General features: G+C 46.8%; 2 protein-coding genes across 4 annotated transcripts in view; one reads left to right on the top strand and one right to left on the bottom strand.

Annotated features, from left to right (window-relative positions):
* Positions 1–3386: 3386 nt before the first annotated feature.
* LOC146174272 (tubulin beta chain-like) lies at positions 3387–15726 on the bottom strand. Of its 2 annotated transcripts, XM_084584930.1 has the most exons (6): positions 15563–15724; positions 10263–10371; positions 10077–10187; positions 7064–7508; positions 5811–6247; positions 3387–4571 (listed from the first exon to the last, which is right to left on the bottom strand). In XM_084584930.1, exons 1-6 carry the CDS (start codon positions 15617–15619, stop codon positions 4390–4392), a joined length of 1341 nt encoding a protein of 446 aa, XP_084441056.1. In that variant the 5' UTR covers positions 15620–15724; the 3' UTR covers positions 3387–4389. The 2 variants fall into 2 exon arrangements, with proteins under 2 accessions (XP_084441056.1, XP_084441055.1); XM_084584929.1 differs by having other exon boundaries at positions 10077–10371; positions 15563–15726.
* Positions 15727–16152: 426 nt separating this feature from the next.
* Positions 16153–20200, top strand: part of Arp6 (Actin-related protein 6) — a 72171-nt gene continuing 68123 nt past the window's right edge. For both annotated transcript variants that reach the window (XM_084584932.1, XM_084584931.1), the window contains exons 1-2: positions 16153–16301; positions 18678–18795. In XM_084584932.1, coding sequence (XP_084441058.1) covers positions 16225–16301; positions 18678–18795 — 195 coding nt within the window. In that variant the 5' untranslated portion in view covers positions 16153–16224. The remainder of the gene's footprint in view (positions 16302–18677; positions 18796–20200) is intronic.

Here is a 20200-nt window from a genome sequence, read left to right as displayed (position 1 = left end):
TCGACTGTCTTCATTCGGCGTCATACTTCTCCTCGGTAGACGAGATCGGGGTACTGGCAGACACCGATGAACCCAAGCGACAAAGAAAAGACGGCATTTGTAACTCCCGATGGTCTCTACGAGTTCAACGTAATGTCCTTTGGATTGTGCAATGCGCCTGCCACGTTCGAACTATTCATGGACACCATTCTGCGCGGACTCTAGTGGAAAATTTGTTTGTGGACGACGTTGTGATCTTCGGCAAGACCTTTCAGGAACACAATAGCCGCCTCGCCATCGTTCTTGATTGCATTGAGAGAGCAGGCCTCGTCCTCAACTCTAAGAAATGCCACTTTGGCGAACGCCAAACAATTGTTCTTGGTTACTTGATCGATAAGGATGGTGTTCGGCCGGATCCTCAGAAGATTGCGGCTGTAACCAGCTTTACAGCACCTGAATCAGTGAAGCAGCTTCGGAGTTTTTCAGGACTGTGCTCCTATTTTCGTCATTTTGTGCCCAGATTCGCTGACATCGCATACCCGCTCACGTGCCTTTTGCACAAAGATGCACCGTTCAATTGGACTACTGACTGCGACTCTGCCTTCCGCCACCTCAAATTCCTTCTGACATCAGGACCTATCCTACGTCACTTCTGTCCTTCTGCCCCCATCGAGGTTCACACCGACGCTAGTGGCGTAGGCGTTGGTGCTGTGCTCATCCAGCGTCATAGCACCGATCAGCACGTGATAGCTTATGCTAGTCGTTCGTTGAGCAAGGCGAAGCGCAACTACACCGTTAATGAACAAGAGTGCCTCGCAGTGGTTTTTGCGGTGCAATGATTCCGTTCCTATCTATATGACTGTTTTTACCATCGTCACTGACCACCATTCACTCTGTTGGCTCGTAAATCTTCGTGACCCTTGCGGCCGGCTCACTCGATGGGCATTGCGGTTGCAAGTTTAACTTCACTGTGGCATACAAAAGCGGCCGCCAACATGCTGACGCTGACTGTCTGTCACGCTTGCCGCTTTCATTGGTAGTGATGATGCTGCTCCAAGGGGGATAAACATTCACACGCGCTTACTGCATGAGACCTTCGGAAAGCACTATTTTTGTTCCCAAACGACGGAGCCCAAAAAAACGACAGCGCCTAGCTGGCGACAAGAACGAGAGGAGCGGCACGTCACGTCCAGTGAGCGTTTCCTTGCTGCGTTCTGCTTGCTTTGATGACTACCTGGCGCCTATCTCGGCAACGTTTCCTGACCCTCAACTGTTCCAGACAGAACAACGCAACGATCAGACTTTGGCACCGCTCTTCTCTGCCGCTCATGATTCAAGAGATGCGCGTTTCTGCGTTCATGCCGGCCTACTTTACAAGAATTTCAACCCCGGAGGTGCACGCTTTCTCCTCGTCGTGCCGGAAAACCTCCGTATTCCCGTTCTTGAAATGATGCACGACGATACCACGTCGGGCCACTTGGGTGTCGCCCGGACCCTTCATCGCCCACAGGAACGCTTTTACTGGCCGAAAATGCGTCAAATCATTCAGCGCTATGTAGCCAGTTGCGTCAAGTGCCAGCAGTACAAGCTTCCTACTTCCCGTCCACCTGGACCGCTGCACCCTATTGCGCCTCCGACCACACCCTTTGAGCAGGTGGGCATCGACCTCTTGGGTCCTTTACCGCGATCTTCTAACGGTAACCGGTGGAACTATCTCACTCGATATTCAGAAACAGCCGCAATACCCTCAGCCACTGCTTACGAAGTATCCCTATTTCTTCTGCGATTTCTCGTCCTGCGCCATGGCCCTCCTCGAGTTCTGATCGGTGACCGTGGGCGCCAATTTACTGCTGAAGTTATCGAACTCCTTCGTCTATGCACCTGCTATTACCGTCATACAACGCCGTATCACCCGCAATCGAATGGACTTGTTGAACGGACCAATCGCACTCTGACCACTATGTTGGCGATGTACGTGGACTGATCACAAAAACTGAGATGAAATCCTGCCTTTTATTACATTCGCTTATAACACTGCCCAGCATGAGACGACTGGCTACAGTCCGTTTTACCTCCTTTATTCTCGAGTTCCCCGCAGCTGTCTTGATATCATCCTTCCTTTTCTTCCTCCACAACGAGCCTTCTATCGCCCCCACTTTATCGAGCTGAAGAAGCTCGGCGCGTCGCCCGCCTCCGCATCCTGGTCTCACAGGAACGTTCGAAGGAGCGTTATGACAACCGGCGTCCACTTGTCTCATGTGCCCGGTGATTTAGTGCTGCTGTGGACGCCGCTGCGCAAGCGTGGTTTAGCCCAGAAGCTGCTGTTTCGTTATAGCGGCCCTTTTGTCGTTTTGGAGCGCCCGAGTGACGTGAACTATGTAATTTCACGCCGCACCGAAAGTGGCCGATGCTCACGCCGGACCCAGGTGGTGCATGTGGCTCGGCTAAAAAGGTGCCATCCCCGGCACCTTAAACTGCTTGTCCTGGGGCTTCGTCTGCGAGGGGGGAAGTGTCACGTGCTTCGGGGCGTCAGGAAAGAAGAGGCTAGAGAGAAGAAACTGAAGACAGCGGTGTGTGCCGGTGTTCCTTGCGTGACTCGCAGCGGACTACCAATTAACACCCCCGTTACGTACTGAGTACGTAACAATATTGATCGCAAGTTCGCATGCAGCGCGCGCGAATCCTTACACTTCATCGCTTTCTTTGCAAGGGGGATATTCACACGCGCTTACTGCATGAGACCTTCGGAAAGCACTATTTTTGTTCCCAAACGACGGAGCCCAAAAACGACAGCGCCTAGCTGGTGACAAGAACGAGAGGAGCGGCACATCACGTTCAGTGAGCGTTTCCTTGCTGCGTTCTGCTGGCGCATGAGCGAAGGTCCAGTGTTGGCCACTCGCGGACTCTCCCAAGGCCAACATTGGAAGTCACTCCCACGGGTGCATTGTATGTTTTTGAAATTGTAGATTAGGTTATCAAATGGCATACTCGTGCTTATGTTAAAATTTCTCGAATCCTCCGCTCTATACATTAGAGCTCTACCCCATTCATACGAGGGGTGTTCAGTAATGACCGAGACACTAGTGCTGTGTGCTGGCTGAACTATTTTTGGGGGAAACCGACGAGGGAATAAATTTGAGAAAGCTTTGAAAGTTGAGAAATTAGAGTGCCCAACAATGCAACGGTTTACGCTTGAGACTCTGGGAACAGTCCCTCACCCACCCTTCAGCCTTTGCCCAGCCACCCACCCATGACCCAGACTAGTAGTCCACAGCAAGTGAACTAATACACTGCTGAATGAATTACACTGGCTTCCTTAAGACAAAAATTGCCCATGTTTCGCAGGTATGACAAACAATTTCACTGAAGAGTATGAAGTCCTGACCAGCAATTTTCAGAGGCAAGCGTTGTAGGAAAGCAGTCTCAGTCTTTATTGAACAACCATCGCAAAGCAGTGGAAAGCCTCAAATTTATTCAACCTCTGAAATAAGCCTACATTCCCATAGGTGCTTGGTCGTACTGTGCAGGCACTAGCAGTGTTGTGGCTCCAGCATTACCAGGCCAACAAAGCCAGTTAACAATGCACAATGAAACAGGACATGAGAAAACACTGGACGGGCACTGAGACTAACTCTGAGCAGGCAATGAAATGCATGGCGACAATGTCACAATTTGGCAGAACGTTAAGGAAACGAAGAAAAATCTAATAGCCGAAATTATATACACTAACATGTGCTTAACCACTGCACATAGGTAAACATTCTTCCAGAGCAACGGATACCTGGCAATGGTGCCATGCAAGAAAGATCAAGCCAACACAAGCACTGCCTTCCCCCATTGAGAAACATTAAAGAAGCAGGGTGACACTACAAAAAAAGACATCAAGGGAACATTTAAACCAATATACGCCAATTAGCTTAACACAACCAAATGAAAACACAGAAAATCTTGCACAAACATGGGAATAGCACGGTTTCTTAAAAAGTGGCAAAAACACAGGCTGTTGTGCGCACGAAGCAGGTAGTCCACCACAAAAGAAACAAACATATCCAGTCCGAAAATAACCTGTCTAGTTTGTTCGAATGCCACTGTAGATTAGAAAGGAAAAGAAAAAAAAAAAAAAAAAGAATGACACTGCAACTGAACTGCAGCAAGAAAAAAAAATCCACCGGAAGCCAAGTAACATGGCAAAACTACATGTTCCGTTTCATTGTGCTCTGTTAACAAGACCATTTTCAAAGCGGCAGAGTTAAAAAAGAGCCTGAAGGAAGCCACTTAGATGGCCCGCATCTCGTGACAAACAGAAAACAGGAGCATGGTTGAACAAAATAATTTATCGGCGCAATATAATGAGAAAGAAAGTATCGAACACAATGAACAACCAGGGGTGGGACGAGGGAATCAAAAAGCCTAGGCCTCGGCGTCTGCCTCGGGCTCGTCCTCGAACTCTCCCTCTTCGTCGGCAGTTGCCTCCTGGTACTGTTGGTACTCGGACACCAGGTCGTTCATGTTGGACTCTGCCTCGGTGAATTCCATCTCGTCCATGCCCTCGCCCGTGTACCAGTGGAGGAAAGCCTTGCGCCGGAACATGGCTGCATGAGAGCACAAGCATGGTCACCAAGTGGGGCTAAAGCCAGCATCCACACAGAGCAAAAAAAAAAAACTTTATATTTTGGCACTTTGAAATTGCGCACCAATCCCTCTTTATGCCTTTTTTTCAGCTCTGCTTCCGGTTTCGTGAAGTCACATCTTTGAAGTGACCTTAGCTGACTGCTTTAATTACTTTAGTATTCAAATACATGCAAATGTGGCACCAAGCCATTGACCAATGAGACTATTTTCGCCTCTTTTACATTTCTTGCCTCCAATTACCTACCGCATTGGCCTAATTTTTTCTGACATGTCACCCTCCATCGATTGACACCACTCATTTACCTTTACCACTTCTCAATTACTCACAACTGCTGAGATTTCGCCGACGCAGTGAAGTAACGCTTTCGCATTGAAAAAAGTGCACAGTATCAGAAAATGAAGTTTGGCTCAAAGGGTAGCCAGCGCAGGGAAATAATGAGATGTACCAGTTTAGAAAACACTTCCACATTGCTTGTATGAAAGAAGGTGTGCTATTGAAAACTCTTGCTCTTACTGTTTAAGGGAGTATTTTTCCCTGAACAAGTCCAGGCTACCTACAGTAACTACACCTCTTCCCTTGAAAGGTAAACAGTCAGACTGCTAAAAGGTTTGCCGTAGCTATCCTTCAGTAGTGCTGAACTCTTTATGCTTCATTAATCACATTCTGCAATTTACAATAGCGAAAAAGCTGTCATCAGCATTAATGCCCGTTAAGAACGTAAAAGATTTACAGACAAAAGTGCGTGATGCCAGCTTCGGAGCACGCGAGCCAATTAATGCAGCATGGCTGCATGCACGCTTAGCCGCACAGCTCATCACTTTTATGACGGTCGCTGCCGGCGCGCTTATTGCTGCTTTTTTGTCATGTACTGCCCTCATACAGGGCTTCCAATTAGAACATAGGCCACTTGAAGCTTATCTAATAAAGCATATCAATAGCATGTCCGAAATTCGCTCTGAAAAAAATATCACGAGGAGCTACTTTGGCTTATTAAATGTCTACTTTGACATTTCATCCATTTTTTCCAGTGCATAAAATTTGACAATTCCCGGTTGCTACGCATGCCGACAGATGCCACCTTGAGAAATGACCATTGTGATCAGGACCAGAACCATGTAGCTCGACACCAGCCACACATTAACAAAGATGCTGAGACCATGAAACCGGTAAGGCAAACAATGCGCGTGCAGCAACACACCTGTGAACTGTTCAGAGATGCGCTTGAAGAGTTCCTGGATGGCAGTGCTGTTACCGATGAAGGTGGCGGACATCTTGAGCCCCCGGGGTGGAATGTCGCACACGGCAGTCTTGACGTTGTTGGGGATCCACTCAACGAAGTAGGAGGAGTTCTTGTTCTGCACGTTGAGCATCTGCTCGTCCACCTCACGCATGCTCATGCGGCCCCGGAAGATGGCAGCCACCGTCAGATAGCGCCCGTGCCGCGGGTCGCACGCCGCCATCATGTTCTTCGCGTCGAACATCTGTTGTGTAAGCTCTGGCACAGTCAGGGCGCGGTACTGCTGAGAGCCGCGGGCGGTGAGGGGCGCAAAGCCCGGCATAAAGAAGTGGAGACGGGGGAAGGGAACCATGTTCACAGCCAACTTGCGCAGGTCGGCATTCAGCTGGCCCGGGAACCTAGCAACAGGAGAACGAGCATAAAGGAGGATTCAAATGAAGGCATGCCAAATAAAGGACTAAGGCCATTGACAGCCATGACATCGCAATGCTAGTCACTGAAAGGAAATTATGCTAAAGCGTAACCATCATACACCCATGCAACCAAAGTGAAAGCGATAGATTTTACTTGATCCACTTCTCCGACAGCTTCTGGGCAAGCTGTATCAATTTATGGTTAGATTCTAACAGTCATCCTTGCAACGTCAGAGACGCAGACAGTTCATGAGGCATCTCACCTGGATCACCCAAGAAGACTTCCATTAACGTCAAGAGCTGTTGTGATCAGTCTGCAATGGCTAAAAGCATTTAACTAGCCTTTAAAGGTTCCTTGTTCATTGCCGGGCTTGGGCACAAACAGGTACTATGGCAGAATCGAAGAATGCAGTCAGCTGTCTGGCTTATGCCGCCTATGGAAAGATCTGCTAAGCAGCGCACTAGCTCGTATCAAGGTGGCACTTACTCTATGTTCAACAAATATATGCAAGGTTTACACCTAAGCTGCACGAGGGTTAACGAACTGACACAGGAGACTAATACCGTGTTTATAAGAATATAACAAGCTTCTTTTTTCAATAGCTCCAAAACATGTTATGTCACTACTCTGATACTCAACAGCTAGCTTTACCACTCTTCTCAAGAGGAATTCGAGAGCAAAACACAAGTTTGCTTAACTGGGCGTAGGCAAGCACCCCAGTACAAGCTGGATGGCGTGACCAAGTCGTGTTACACCTCAATGCATGCCCTCAACTGCAAGCCACCGGCCAGCTTACCCACCTCAGGCAGGTGGTGACGCCAGACATTGTGGCCGACACAAGGTGGTTGAGGTCGCCGTAGGTCGGGGTGGTCAGCTTGAGTGTGCGGAAGCAGATGTCGTACAGGGCCTCATTGTCGATGCAGAAAGTCTCGTCCGTGTTCTCCACCAGCTGGTGGACAGACAGGGTGGCATTGTAGGGCTCGACCACGGTGTCCGACACCTTGGGGGAGGGCACCACACTAAAGGTGTTCATGATGCGGTCGGGGTACTCCTCGCGAATCTTAGAGATGAGCAGGGTGCCCATGCCAGATCCGGTACCACCACCCAATGAGTGGGTCAGTTGGAAGCCCTGAAGACAGTCACAGCCCTCTGCCTCCTTGCGGACCACGTCGAGCACAGAGTCAACCAACTCAGCACCCTCTGTGTAGTGTCCTTTGGCCCAGTTGTTGCCGGCACCACTCTGGCCTGCACGAATCAAACCGCAGTGAGGCACTGCTCGCTTTGTGGCATGGAACATGGTAAGTAAGGATCGGCAAATCAAGACAAGTGAGGGAAAGTGCCACATGTGCAATTCATGCAGGAGCAAATACTGAATGAAATCCGAGTCAATTTGCCGGTTTGAGGCCGAATGCGCAGAGCTACACACCAAGAATGCACTAGAGAGCAACGGAGCTACTTTGTACCACCTCAAATATTGCCGATTACACTCCAGCAACACTTACTGCTATACTGAACTGGAAGGGGATTGCAGCAGCTATATATAGAGATCTAGAATAGACAAGCTAACCTGCAACTGCACCCCTCGAAGTGACTCAGAGCTTGCCAGTAGGAGTGGCTAATGTGTTTACTCAAATGTAGCGCAAGAGAGACTGCATATTCCCCAAAAATAAACACTCTACTAACTCGAGATAAGCACTGCAAGTACCTTGAAGACACTGACTTTTGCAGTTTTAAAAACAGTAGGAGGCAGAGTCTTTCTTTCACTCTCCCACACGTCAGAAGCCTTTGCGGCCATGCTCACATTCAAAAATCACCTGCTGCATCTGCCGCCTACTTATGGTAGATTAGAGTTCAGCTGCTGAAATATTTCCATTTCTTCCGCTATCAGAAGCGCTTTGAGTCTTACTGTGCACTGCGCCTTACCATCACGCAAAATGCAATAACAGAAGCAGCCACACCGATCCACTGCAAAAGATGCAACATGCACATTAAAAGGAGACAGTGCGATTGAAAGCCTAACACCAAAAAGAGCAACATGGGTTGGGATTTGCCTTCCATGGTACCCATGTGCTGTGGAAACAAACTGTGGTGGCGGATCCAATATGGCTGCAGCCCGGTGCTGCTTTAGGCAGACCGAATTGCAATGTTCAATTATAAGGAGAGGGTAGACTTTCAGGAACAAAAGAAATCAGGAAAAAAAAAATTTGTTACATTCAAGTAAATACGAGATGTTTCCCCTGCTGTGCACCAAAGCTGCGGGGAACTGTTTTCTGGAGCTAGTCCTTTGATAGTATGAGAGGTCTAATCTTACTACCAGATGCCAAATAAAAAGCCATCAAGATAAATGTCCACAGTCTCCGCACTGCTATTGCTAGGAGAAGATGAAGCATGCAGTAAGAGTGGCCTGAAGGTGCTAGTGGAGCCCCATTTAACAAGGCGTGGTGTACTGCTGGATACTTCGGAAACACAGAAGAAATCTGACACTACGGCTTTCCTATGCTTTACAATTAGATTTTGAAGAAGAACAAAGTAGAGTAAATATCAGGCCGAAGAAATGAAATTCACTGGACCTCTGGCTTCAATTTTCACCTGCTCATAAAGGATGCTCGGCAAGGTTGTCTACACCGAACAAGACTAAGTGAAATCTCTTTACTACAAACACTACATTAGCGAAGTTTTTAATAATCCCCGGCAGGTTTGTTGTGTTTTCAATGCAAAAATATTTCAGAATAAACATTTTATTTTTTCGATAATTTTGGAACGTCAATATTACGAATTCAGCTAAAATTTACAGCGCCGTAGCTCGCAACTCGAGTGTGAAACACAAACCGCCGTTTGTGTGTATGGTCCGTGGGCAGTAGCTATCATGAGCACATCTCGTACCAGCTCCTAGCGCCACCACAAAGCCATGGTTTATTACGCAGTAGCCAGCAGGCCTAGCTGCCTGCATTTTTTTCTTGTGTGTCGTACGCGGGTCAGTAGATTGTGCGTTTGAGCAAGCTGGCAGATTTTTTCATTTTTTTATGCCGCGGATAAACTTATTGCGAAGTTTGTGCGAGAGAGATATTAGCCAGCGAAGTGCCAAGAAGATATGAACGCAGCCGCTTTCACTGCAAGAAATCGACGCAGGGAAAAAAAAGACTGCCTCTACAGACAGGTAGCATTGCCCCATCGACTGCCGCAATCATTTCGAAAGACCGATTTTTAATCTTCAGGGACCATAGAAGATGAGGTCATATCGAACTCTTACGTTTTTATTGCTTATTTTATGCACATGGATGAAGTCCGTACTTTCATCGCGCAGTGCAATCACGCATGCTACAAGGTGTTCCGCAAATAAATGGAAGGTGTGAGTGCTGTAGTGGTGTAATGTAGTGCACGGTCGTGTTTGCTGCATGCGGCAGAAGAAAATAATTGATTTCTTCAAATAAATCAGCTGTGGAGTTTGTGCAACATTTTCATTTGAAGTTTTGCTTGTCTACACACATGCCCACTGCCAAGGTATGGCATTTACATACCTAGGCTTGACCACTTGCTTATAATCTTTCAAACTAACGAATAATTTTTTGCAGTCCCATGGGATTTGGTATATTGAGATCTGACTGTATATGCAGGAAGTGGTTCTAAGGCAGCTTCATAAAAACAAAAAAACTTCCATGGAACCACATGCACTGAAAAGGAAACTATGCAATGAAATAATGCCTAATTTTGTGAAATTAAATTGAAAAAAAAAAAAAATGTGCAGATAAGTGCCTGCTTGCCCTCATACAAACGAATAGCTGTAGCTAGACATGGCAGAGAGCATGAACTTACCAAATACGAAGTTGTCAGGGCGGAAAAGCTGCCCAAAGGGTCCAGATCGCACGGAGTCCATTGTGCCCGGCTCCAGATCCACCAGGATCGCACGTGGCACATACTTGCCCCCTGCAAAATGGAGACAGCCACTTAGTCCCCCTGTATGCCACGAAACGGGAGGGGGGGGGGGGGAAGGGGCCTCACCGGAAGCCTCATTGTAGTAGACATTGATGCGTTCCAGCTGGAGATCAGAATCTCCGTGGTAGCTGCCTGTGGGGTCAATGCCATGCTCATCGGAGATCACCTCCCAGAACTGCGAAGAGAGCAGGTGAATCAGCTACAGGCAGCAGTGTTGCAGACATCAAAAGGCACAGCAGCAAACGGCAGATAGCACTCATCTCCAAGTAAGAACAGCTAAAAGTGAACTCAAACCATTTAAAGGAGAAATGTCGGGAGGAAAGTCCACACTACATTTATGAGAACACTGAGTGGGAAGACTTAATGTTTTAACACTCATAATGGAAGGTACACCATGAAAACACTCGGGATGACCAGAGACAACACACTTTCACAACATTCAGAGATGGGAAGAGAGAAAAGCCATGTCGAAGAGCAAATGCAAGTTCATGACATTGTAGCCGAAATGAAGGAATGGGCATGGCAGGTCCCGTAATCTGACAAGATAAACCGGAGTGCCTTAAGGGTGACTGAATGGAAGAAAAGCAATAGAGGTCAAAAAGGACAGGACTGGGTCAACTGGAGGGATATGAAATGCGTCCCTGTGACCTGTAGAGTAGTCTGGCATCAGCATTAAAAGGGACACAAATAGTTGAGTGCGAAGCAATAGAAGAGGTCAGAATAGTGTTGTGGCATTTAAATGCTGTAATGGTGGGCATGAATGTAGTGAAAACAGAACCCCCCCCCCCTCCCTCATGCATTAGTCTCTCGATCACTACATGCCTAGAGCAGTAAATCACACTTCATTTAGCAGAGCAAAAAGAAAAGGCATAAGGAAATAAGGTGCATTTAAAACTCAATGATGCAGACCATACACTAGTTAAGATTAGACCATCTGACTGGCACAGCAAAGACAATCCTTTAAACATGCAACACAAACCAGATGGGAACAAAGTGCACAGGGGACACCAAGAAGAGCTAGAACAGGAGGGGGGCAATAGACCAAGCTAAAACCACACAGGAAGTTATCGCGACGTTTGCCTGTTTGCTCAGTCACAGCTGTGGGGAAACCAGTTGGCAGAAAGGTTTGACAAAACATCCTGGTGAGAGGTGCACAGCCTCCCACTGCAGCTAGCAGACACTTTCTAAAAGTGGGACACAAAGAAAACGAGCTGCATTCTAATCCGATGCGAGCGGACAGGAGGTTTACTCCATGCTTTACCAGTTTACGAAAACTCACAAGCTTACAAAAGCTTGCATTAGATCCAGTAGGAGATGTGTTGCAAGTTTGCCACAGGTATGCTGCCAGTCATTTCGACTATGATGGCCCCCCCTCCGTAGTGAGGATGGAAAACCCACGCCATCAGCTAGCTGCACTTCTTGCAGTCTCCTAACTGGACTGGATCAGATCGCATCTTTAGTAAGCAATTCAATGGTGGGCTTTGCAGCAAATACCAGTCTTATAAATTTGAAGATAAAGCAGCCAATTTGGAGCAATTCTGGACAGTAAAAAGCAATTCGGAGCACAATGCAGAAAATGAAGGCGAACTTCTACCCCCAAGCAGGAAATAGAAATTTGCCGGTAAATATGAGCTAGGTGAATGAGAGGACATTGAACTAGTCAGGGGCGGTTAAGATTCCACAACCCCTAAACAAGCAATGGGAAGCAATAACGCAGTACACCAGAGCTGTAATGAGGATTATGCAAGAAACACTGCTAAAGAAGAGGGAGCTTGCACAAAGCATCAGGTTGTTTGAAACCCTACAAGGCCAGAAGGAATGCCACAAGAGTGTCAGGCTCTGACAGCAGAGTAGCTTGTAGCCATCTACAGAAAAACTGGAGCATGCACAAGAGGGACGACACAAAGCTTCAGCGCTGTACAGTGGAATATGAAAGCTCCGCTGGCATTGAGAAGTTGCTATCTTCAGCAAGCCAAGCATGTTATCAACCTCGAAGCAGATTGAAAGGAGGAGCAAAGAACAATATCCTGCAGCATGACAGCAGCAGAGACCCACTAGAGGCCACCCCTCAATGGTCTCAAGGCAGAATCGGGGAGCAGAAACATGCCAGTGAAGTTAGAAGGTCGTGGATGTTGTAAAGCAAGCGTCCCACTTATGATTATGCCGCAGCCAAATACAGCTTGTCAAAAAATGCACAAGATCCCTGCAAGCATGAATTAGTTGTAAAAGGTTGAAACATCCAGAGCAATTAGATTTGATTTGTGGGGTTTAACGTTCCAAAGCAGCTCAGGCTATGAGACACTCCATAGTGGAGGACTCCAGAAGTTCAGACAACCTGGGGTTCTGCTTCTGGTGTGCCAGTTACTAAAGTCTGAATAAGACCTATTCATTCAGCGGCGGCAGTGATAGGAGCGGTTGAATATATGATAGCAAGCTGTGGCAATGCTGGATTTTTTTGTGAAATCAAAATATACACAAAAGCTAAAAACTATGCCCAGGTTTTTTCTGCAAACTGCCACACCCTCAGAGTTCAATAACTACACCTTGCTGCAGAACTAAGACCGTAATCTATTGAGTCATGGCAGGAACTGGGAGGTGCCAGTAGGGCAAATATGAGTCACAAATCGAGCAATGCTGCAGAGATAGCAAGTGTGACATCCCGAAGCCAGTAGAGAGACCTACTCGAATGTGGCAGTTGCTATGCCTAAGCAAATACAAAGGAACTGCTCCAAAGCGCAAATAACACTGCTAAGGACTAAAAAAAAAAAGTGGGTGAACAAGATGTCCAGCAAGTTGTTTTCAAGTAACACTTTTAGTCGCGGCTCTACTTTGGGCAAAGATTGACAGCATTAGTGCACATAAAAAAAGGCAACACTACAAGTATGCTGCTAAACAAATTCATATTTTTTTGACTAGCACATTTGAGCATATGGCTGGATTACAAATAGCTCCAGATTAGCATGTTGAAACAATACCCTTCAAGCTCAAATTTTGGCTGTGCTGGAAGGAAGGACTCCAGCTGTAGATATAGCAGTGTTCTAGGCAACGCCCACAGCCCCACGGTCTCTTTTTGACACAAGTATCACATGGCCTTTCCCACATAGGCTAGAGAAGCATGCAGCAGTAACTGACATAAGGGGTAACAATGCTGGGGGTCTTTCAAATATACAAAATCTAGCATGGCTACCGAACTGCACTACTCGAAGGGTTGAACACCAGAAATTAGTTACCCAGCTCATTGGTTAACATTATGCACCTGTGTTCGGATGCCCAAACAAAATGGGCAGACGAATGCACACCCAAACTGCATTTGCTTTTAAAGGCCAAAGCAACAGCTAGCATCAACATATCTTGAACACATGCTACAAGGTCGGACAACAGTGCATCCACAGGGTCCCCCTTGCAACACGCCTAAACCGACAAGCCTGGGTTCCACATCAAATTAATGGCAACTTTTCAATTATATTGCATGTCCCAGGAATGTCTGCCAATTTTTGCTTCGTTTTCCAGTGTTGAATTTTCTAACGACTCCACATACACTAACAATGCCAGTCTTCCAGCGACACTAGTAGACTACACGCCTTTCGGTTTAATCAAAATGTATACAGAGCTTCTAGCCACTTGCCCCGTCTTTTTCACTACCCAAAGATCCAAAGCAGCAACTGAATTATGCAGGAAGTGAAATAAGCACAGACACCAGGCAAACACTCCTGGGCACAGCAGGGGGAACAAAAAGCTGTGCTAATGGCAATTAGCCTAACCAGTAACCTGGAGACCAGAGTACACAATATACTAGATTGTCTATTGTAGGCCCTTGAAGCACCGATTCTTTAGGATCAGAAGCCGCCAGACGAGGGCGATCGCCACTAAATTGTGATGCCGGTGCCCTGTAGCTACGAATTGTGCGCCCAACATAATGACCGAACCATCACCAACAGTCGTCAGTTCTAAACAGTTAAGTCCAATTGAATCCACGCAAAATGCACATTCCTCACTTAACTAAGGGGCATTTGCCAGTTTATCACGCACACGATGCGAATAAGTCTGCGAGAACCCACTCCAGATACCGCCTGCCGTTACGAAATCTACACCGGCCACAATCAGCGCGAAATCGAATTAGGCTCCTCCGGTGACCCGCAACGCGCCGCCGAACAATGGCGGATCAAAGATCAGCAAGCAGAATTACGATAAAATCCGGAGCAAAACAGCGCGTATCGAAGCTTGTCTCCCGACAAGTGAAACGTCCTTGTAACGTTTGTCTGTAAACCGTTGAAGAGCGGGAAAATCGATTCGAAAGGCTTGGCTGCATTCTGATTGGCCGGAGATATGGCGAAAGCCAATCAACGGCCGCCAATTTGAAACGTGTCCACCGGTCGGCGCGCGCTTTCTTGGCAGCCGCCGCGAAAAACACGCGCAGTCGGAAAAGTTGTGGAGCCGCATTTCAAACGGCGGCGTCAAGTCACCTGCCCACGCAATGCCTTGTAAGGAGAACGGCGACAGCCGTTACCAAATTAGAAGCGCACCTCGACAAAATGGACGCCACACAAGGAAATACCGCCCGGGTGGCCACAATGGCCGATGAAGAGAAAAAAAAACCGGCTAAACTAGCCGAACCGACACAATGCTGGCCAAACGACGCCATGTCGACAGAACAGCTTCACGACACAAAATAAAATCGTACGCGATAGGTTACCCGAGTATCATGAAGTAGGCGGAGGTGCAAGTAGAAGGTAGGGAGCACGCTAGCAAAAAAGGCCTACCAGACTCCGTAATAGGATTGCAAATAAGTCGACTCATAATGCGCGCAAGAGGCGAGGAGCTCTAATGAGGCCGCAGACAGGTCACGGCAGAGGATTCATGCAAGCACGACGTCTCAGGGACTTCAAAGTACTATTTTAGGCATTATTTCACCCCAAATGACAAGTTATTGCGCCATAATATTTGAAAGAAGCGAAGTGTGAAAAAAACTTCGCAGTAAGAGTGCGAGGTCGAACTAGCAATGCACGAAGGGCGATAGGTGTTTTTTAAACCGAGTCACGGCCCTGAGCACAGCCTTTCGACAGCGACGGTCACAACCAGGTCATCGCGCCGGCGGCATTGTTAACGGGCGTGGCTTCCTCTGTTTCACTGCAACCGACGAACGAATTCGGGGTGTTCGAAAAGACACCTTAGAAATAACGAACTAAGACGAAAGGATATAGCAGGAGACGTCCAGTTACGGCCGCCGTCATTTGATGCTCCGAGGGGCGGCGTGTCCGCAAAGCGGGAATTTGACATACAGCTAAGCCTAACCGCGCCCCTGTCGAGCCGGCCCAGGGGCCAGATAAAATTTTTAGAGCTGGACGGTATTCTAAGACAGTACATACCTTGGCGCCGATCTGGTTGCCGCACTGGCCGGCCTGAATGTGCACAATTTCACGCATTCTCGGTTTTGAAGTGTTCAACGGAAGACGTTAACAAGACGAACGATAGCCCAACGACACAACCACGGATGTGCCGGCAAAGTGACGAGTCCAACGGCCGCTAGGCAGGTTTTTACCGGTTCCTCGATTCAACACATGATCCTCTTAGACCAATCAATGTGCTCGGCTCGGTACATCCTTATTGGAGAAAACTACCCACGTGACTTCAACTGTTTGTTTCGGTTTCAAAAGCGACATTTTTGTCAGCGGGCATTCTTTGTGCTGTCAATCTCGAAAACGTTTGTAACGGGCTTAGCCGATTGTTTTAAAAGGCAGGCGCTTTTGCACAAACTTCATTCAAGAAAGGATTTAGCTAGTATGGCTACTACTTTAAATTAGGGGACTCTGGCGTGAACAGTTTAGGTCACAAAATTTCGAGAAATAAAGACCTGCCGCTTATTTTACAGCAAATTTTTCTGCCGTAAGAAATAACACTTCCAGAGATTTCGCCGGCAAGCTTTTTTGTGCTAATAAGGCATTGGTAGAAAAAAAAGAACAGAATGAGGCCGGTTTCGGCGAACCGTCACACTCCCAAGTAAGCAACTTGGCGCCTCAAGCACGCCGCAATGGCCGCGCACTGTTTAGTTGTTGACAACGGCGGTGGCTCTATCAAAGCCGGTTTCACGACACAAAATGCTCCCAGGTGGGTGGTGAAACGTCGTTTATGGGCGAACATAAAGCATATTATTGCTTGCTTTCAACATTCGCATGCCTTGGCGTCAAATGCAGCAGTGTCACTGCGTTCGCCAAGCCGCGGCATTGCTTGGCAGACGCCGGCGAAAATATATTTTTAGGCGCATGCTCAATAACTTTCCATGTACCTTGAGAGTACGATAAATAAATGAGTAGCAAGACATCGGCTTCATAATTATGCGCTTCCGATCTCTCTGCTTGTTCGAAACGTTAAGCAGAGCAGTGTGTCCAGCGTTCCTGAAGCGAAGTTTTGTTTTGGCTGGCGGAGTTTAACGTTTTAAGGCGCCTCGGGCAATGAGGGACGGCACGAATAAATTCGATCGCATGAGGTTTTTTATGCACTGACGTCGTGCAGTGCGGAACACCTTGCGTTTCGCCTCCATGGAAACGTCTGGCGCGGCTGGAGTCGAACCCGCGTCCTTTGGACCAGCAGTCGAGTGCCTAACCGCGTAGATACCGCGGCGGGTTGGAAAAAGAAAAAAAAGCAGAAGCCGTGATTTCACTTAGACCAGCCCAGGGGCCAAGTGACCCTTCAAGTTCATGTTTCGATCAGACTTTCATCAGCACACAACATGTGCATGCATTGCTACCGGATTTTGCTTTAATAGACCGGCATCTCAAGTGCTTGGTCAGGTTAGGTTTGCGGCTCAGAATTCAAATGGCAGTTGCTGTTTTCCTTGGACATGTCCAGAAGCGCCAAAAGGGCCAATGTTTCAGGGAAAGTCAAAGTAGTTTTTATAGTCAGTAGGTGTCTCTGGCGAACACGGACTCGGTTGGTCGGACTCGGTTAGCCCGACGTCCACCCGTTGCAAAGGGCACGACCGATATATCATCATCATCATCAATGGCCCACATGCTGATGAAGGAAACAGATATAAAGCAGCGGTGTGCAGATGGTGCAGCTACTCTTCCAAGGTTAAAGTAGAAACGCAGAAAATGGCAAATAAGCAGAAACGAAAGCCATACAACTGACGCGGTGCTATAGGTGATGTCCATGAAACCATCTCACTGTTAATGATGAGCAACTCACAGGGACTACTGAAGAATGTAGCTCTTTTCCTGCAGTTCGCGTGCCTTCTCTTTCGGAAACTTGAATTCACTAAGGGAGACTAGAGTAGCCTGCATGTGTGGTATCAATGATAAATGAACGAGACACGATTGTATCTCCATAGCTAGCACGCATCATGCGCCTTACCGCACATATACTCTGCCGTGGTAGTACAATGGTTAGGGTGCTCTACTACTGTGCCCAAGGATGTGGGATCAAATCCTTGCCACGGTGGCTGCTTTTCAATGGAGGCGAAAAGTGAGGCCCGTATGCTGTGCCGCTTTTTGATAGAGGTGTAAAGCAACGCACCCGTGTGCTGTGCGATGTCAGTGCACGCTAAAGAATCCCAGGTGATCAAAATTTCAGAAGCCTTCTACTACAGCGTCTCTTGTAGCCTGTGACCAAGCAACCACATGCATGACTATTTTATGGGTGTGTGTGTGTGTGTGTGCTATGTTTAGTGTTCCACCAAGACTGAATAATATTATTGCTGCTAGTTTTGTCCAGCTGTATCAATGCACAGCACCACAGAACAAATATTTGCTGCTGTAACATCTTGTTCTCCCAGATTAAGTTTGTTGTCATTGAGGGACATGGTGTGACAATCTCAGCTTTGTCGGGATGCAACTGAGAGGAACTTTTTGAAGAGGGGAACCAGTCAAAAGACAAGGACAGGGGTAGAGACATACACCACTACGATCGTCGTCGTGTACATCCCTCCTCTTGTCCTTGTCTCTTGATTGATCCCCTCTTCATAATGTACCAACTGGCTGAGATTTCCACTTTTCAGCAACCTTTTACGATGCCTGCACGGGACACTACGTACACTTTTTTTTTCTGGGCACGTCTTGTTATGCCTAGCTCACAGCGACTCCACTACCAGCGGCTCGAGCAATTGTTAGAAAACTTGGCAGTCATGGCAACCGAGTAGTGTCGGCAGGTTTTATTTTTTTGATATGCATGTTCTGAACAGCAGAATTCTTTTAGCTTGATGTTGGTAATGTCAGGTGTCAGGGCATGGCTGTCCACTAATTTTCAAAGGCACTATCGAAGACGTGTTGAGGCATTCAGCAATGTTGGCTAAGGTAATGTCAAGAGAAAGATTACGGTGGTGTGAATGGGAATGGAAATGCACCGTAGCACGGTGAGACCAACAACTTATACTTGCTTGCTTCACATCATAGGTGGTGAGGTATTAAGCTTGAGAAATAAAACATCGAGTGGAATGGTGACTGTTTGTTGTGTCGAGCCACTTGTTCAGCTCTCTCCCCACTGCAGGGTTCTGCCAAACTGCATCACCAAGGCGAAAAGTGAGCGTCGACGCCAGTTCATCGCCGACCAGCTCGATGACTGCAAGGATATGTCTGGCCTCTTCTACCTACTACCCTTCCAGAAGGTGTAGCCAGCTGCTTATTACTTTTTCATACATATCTGCTGACTTCATTTACTTATTTATCTGATCTTCAAAGAAACTTGTGTGTGGCATTACTTGAGTATTGGTAATTACAATCAAACCCACTTTAACAATATTGAAGTGGCAGGAAAATTTCATTGTTGTAACCAATAATTGTTATAACTGTGCTAAGCCAAAACAGCAAAGAAAGCATGAAAAATGTGAAATTTTAATAAAAAGGAAGTAGCTTATACTTTTCACTTATTGCAGGCAGTAATACGTAATCAGTCAGCTTACATTTAATTTCACTGCTTCACGCCAATATCGTTGACATCTCTCTACATGGCGTACAACTGCTGCACAAAGCTGAGTGAAAGATTTGTTCCATAAATGATGTCCCGCAAGGACTTGATCATTTTTAGGACTTCATGATGTGGTTTGGCTGGCATGGTCACAGTGTTTGCCAGCTTTTTTTTTTTTTTTTTCTGCTAGGGTTTGTCGTCAGTGACCAAACGTAATTGTCATAACCAATAATCTATTGTTACAGCATTGTTATATGTGGGTTATTTTACCATAGAACACATGGCAAAGTTGACGGTGTTATGGCTATCCATTGTTACATCCAATATATTGTTCAAAGCAGTATTGTTATAAGTGGGTTTGACATTATTGGCATTAAATACGGACAGTAATGGTTAGACTTTTGATGGAGTCTTTAATTGGTGATGGTTCACTAACCGAGGTGATATAGGCAGTAAGATCATCCTATTCATTGAGTGCGCATTTAAGGAAATCAGTTCTGAACTAAGTACGCTCGGGATAAGTGATGTTAGGATGGCTGTTATCGCAAAGGGAGAATCGAACAGTTTACTGAACCAACGCTGGGGGTATATGTTATTCATGAAGCCGTCGTCATTTTTCGTTTGGTTTATACGTCACGTATATGAAAAACTTATGGGGGATGATGCTTGGAACTTTCTAAGAATGTGAAGGCGAAAGCCCAGTTGGAGGTTCTGTTAAACTTTTGACATCTTTCATTCGCACTCCATTCTTTGACATCTTTCATTCGCACTCCATTCACTTCTCAGGAGGTCGGCATAGAGTCGTGGTTACTGTGCTGAGCCATGGCATAGAAAGATGGGGGCTTGAGTCCTGGCATGGTCACAATTCGCTTACTCTTTTCTTCTTATTCGTGTGGTCACGTGACTTGGACCACATTTTGCGGACAACTCTCAGCCTCATATTTTGCATATTGTGACACAATGCTCTCGCCTTAATGAAAATGTATTGTGGAAGTGGGAAACAACTATTTAAAAGTAAATGTATTATACAAAAATATTGTCTTTACCCCAGGGCCTTTATTTATCCCTTTGAAACGTGTTCGCTGGCTATTTTTATTTCCTCTACT

Source organism: Amblyomma maculatum, chromosome 11 (genome assembly GCF_055883805.1).
Source record: "Amblyomma maculatum isolate TAMU_Amacu chromosome 11, ASM5588380v1, whole genome shotgun sequence".
Taxonomy (NCBI): Eukaryota; Metazoa; Arthropoda; class Arachnida; order Ixodida; family Ixodidae; genus Amblyomma; species Amblyomma maculatum.
This window is presented reverse-complemented; position numbering and strand designations above follow the sequence as displayed.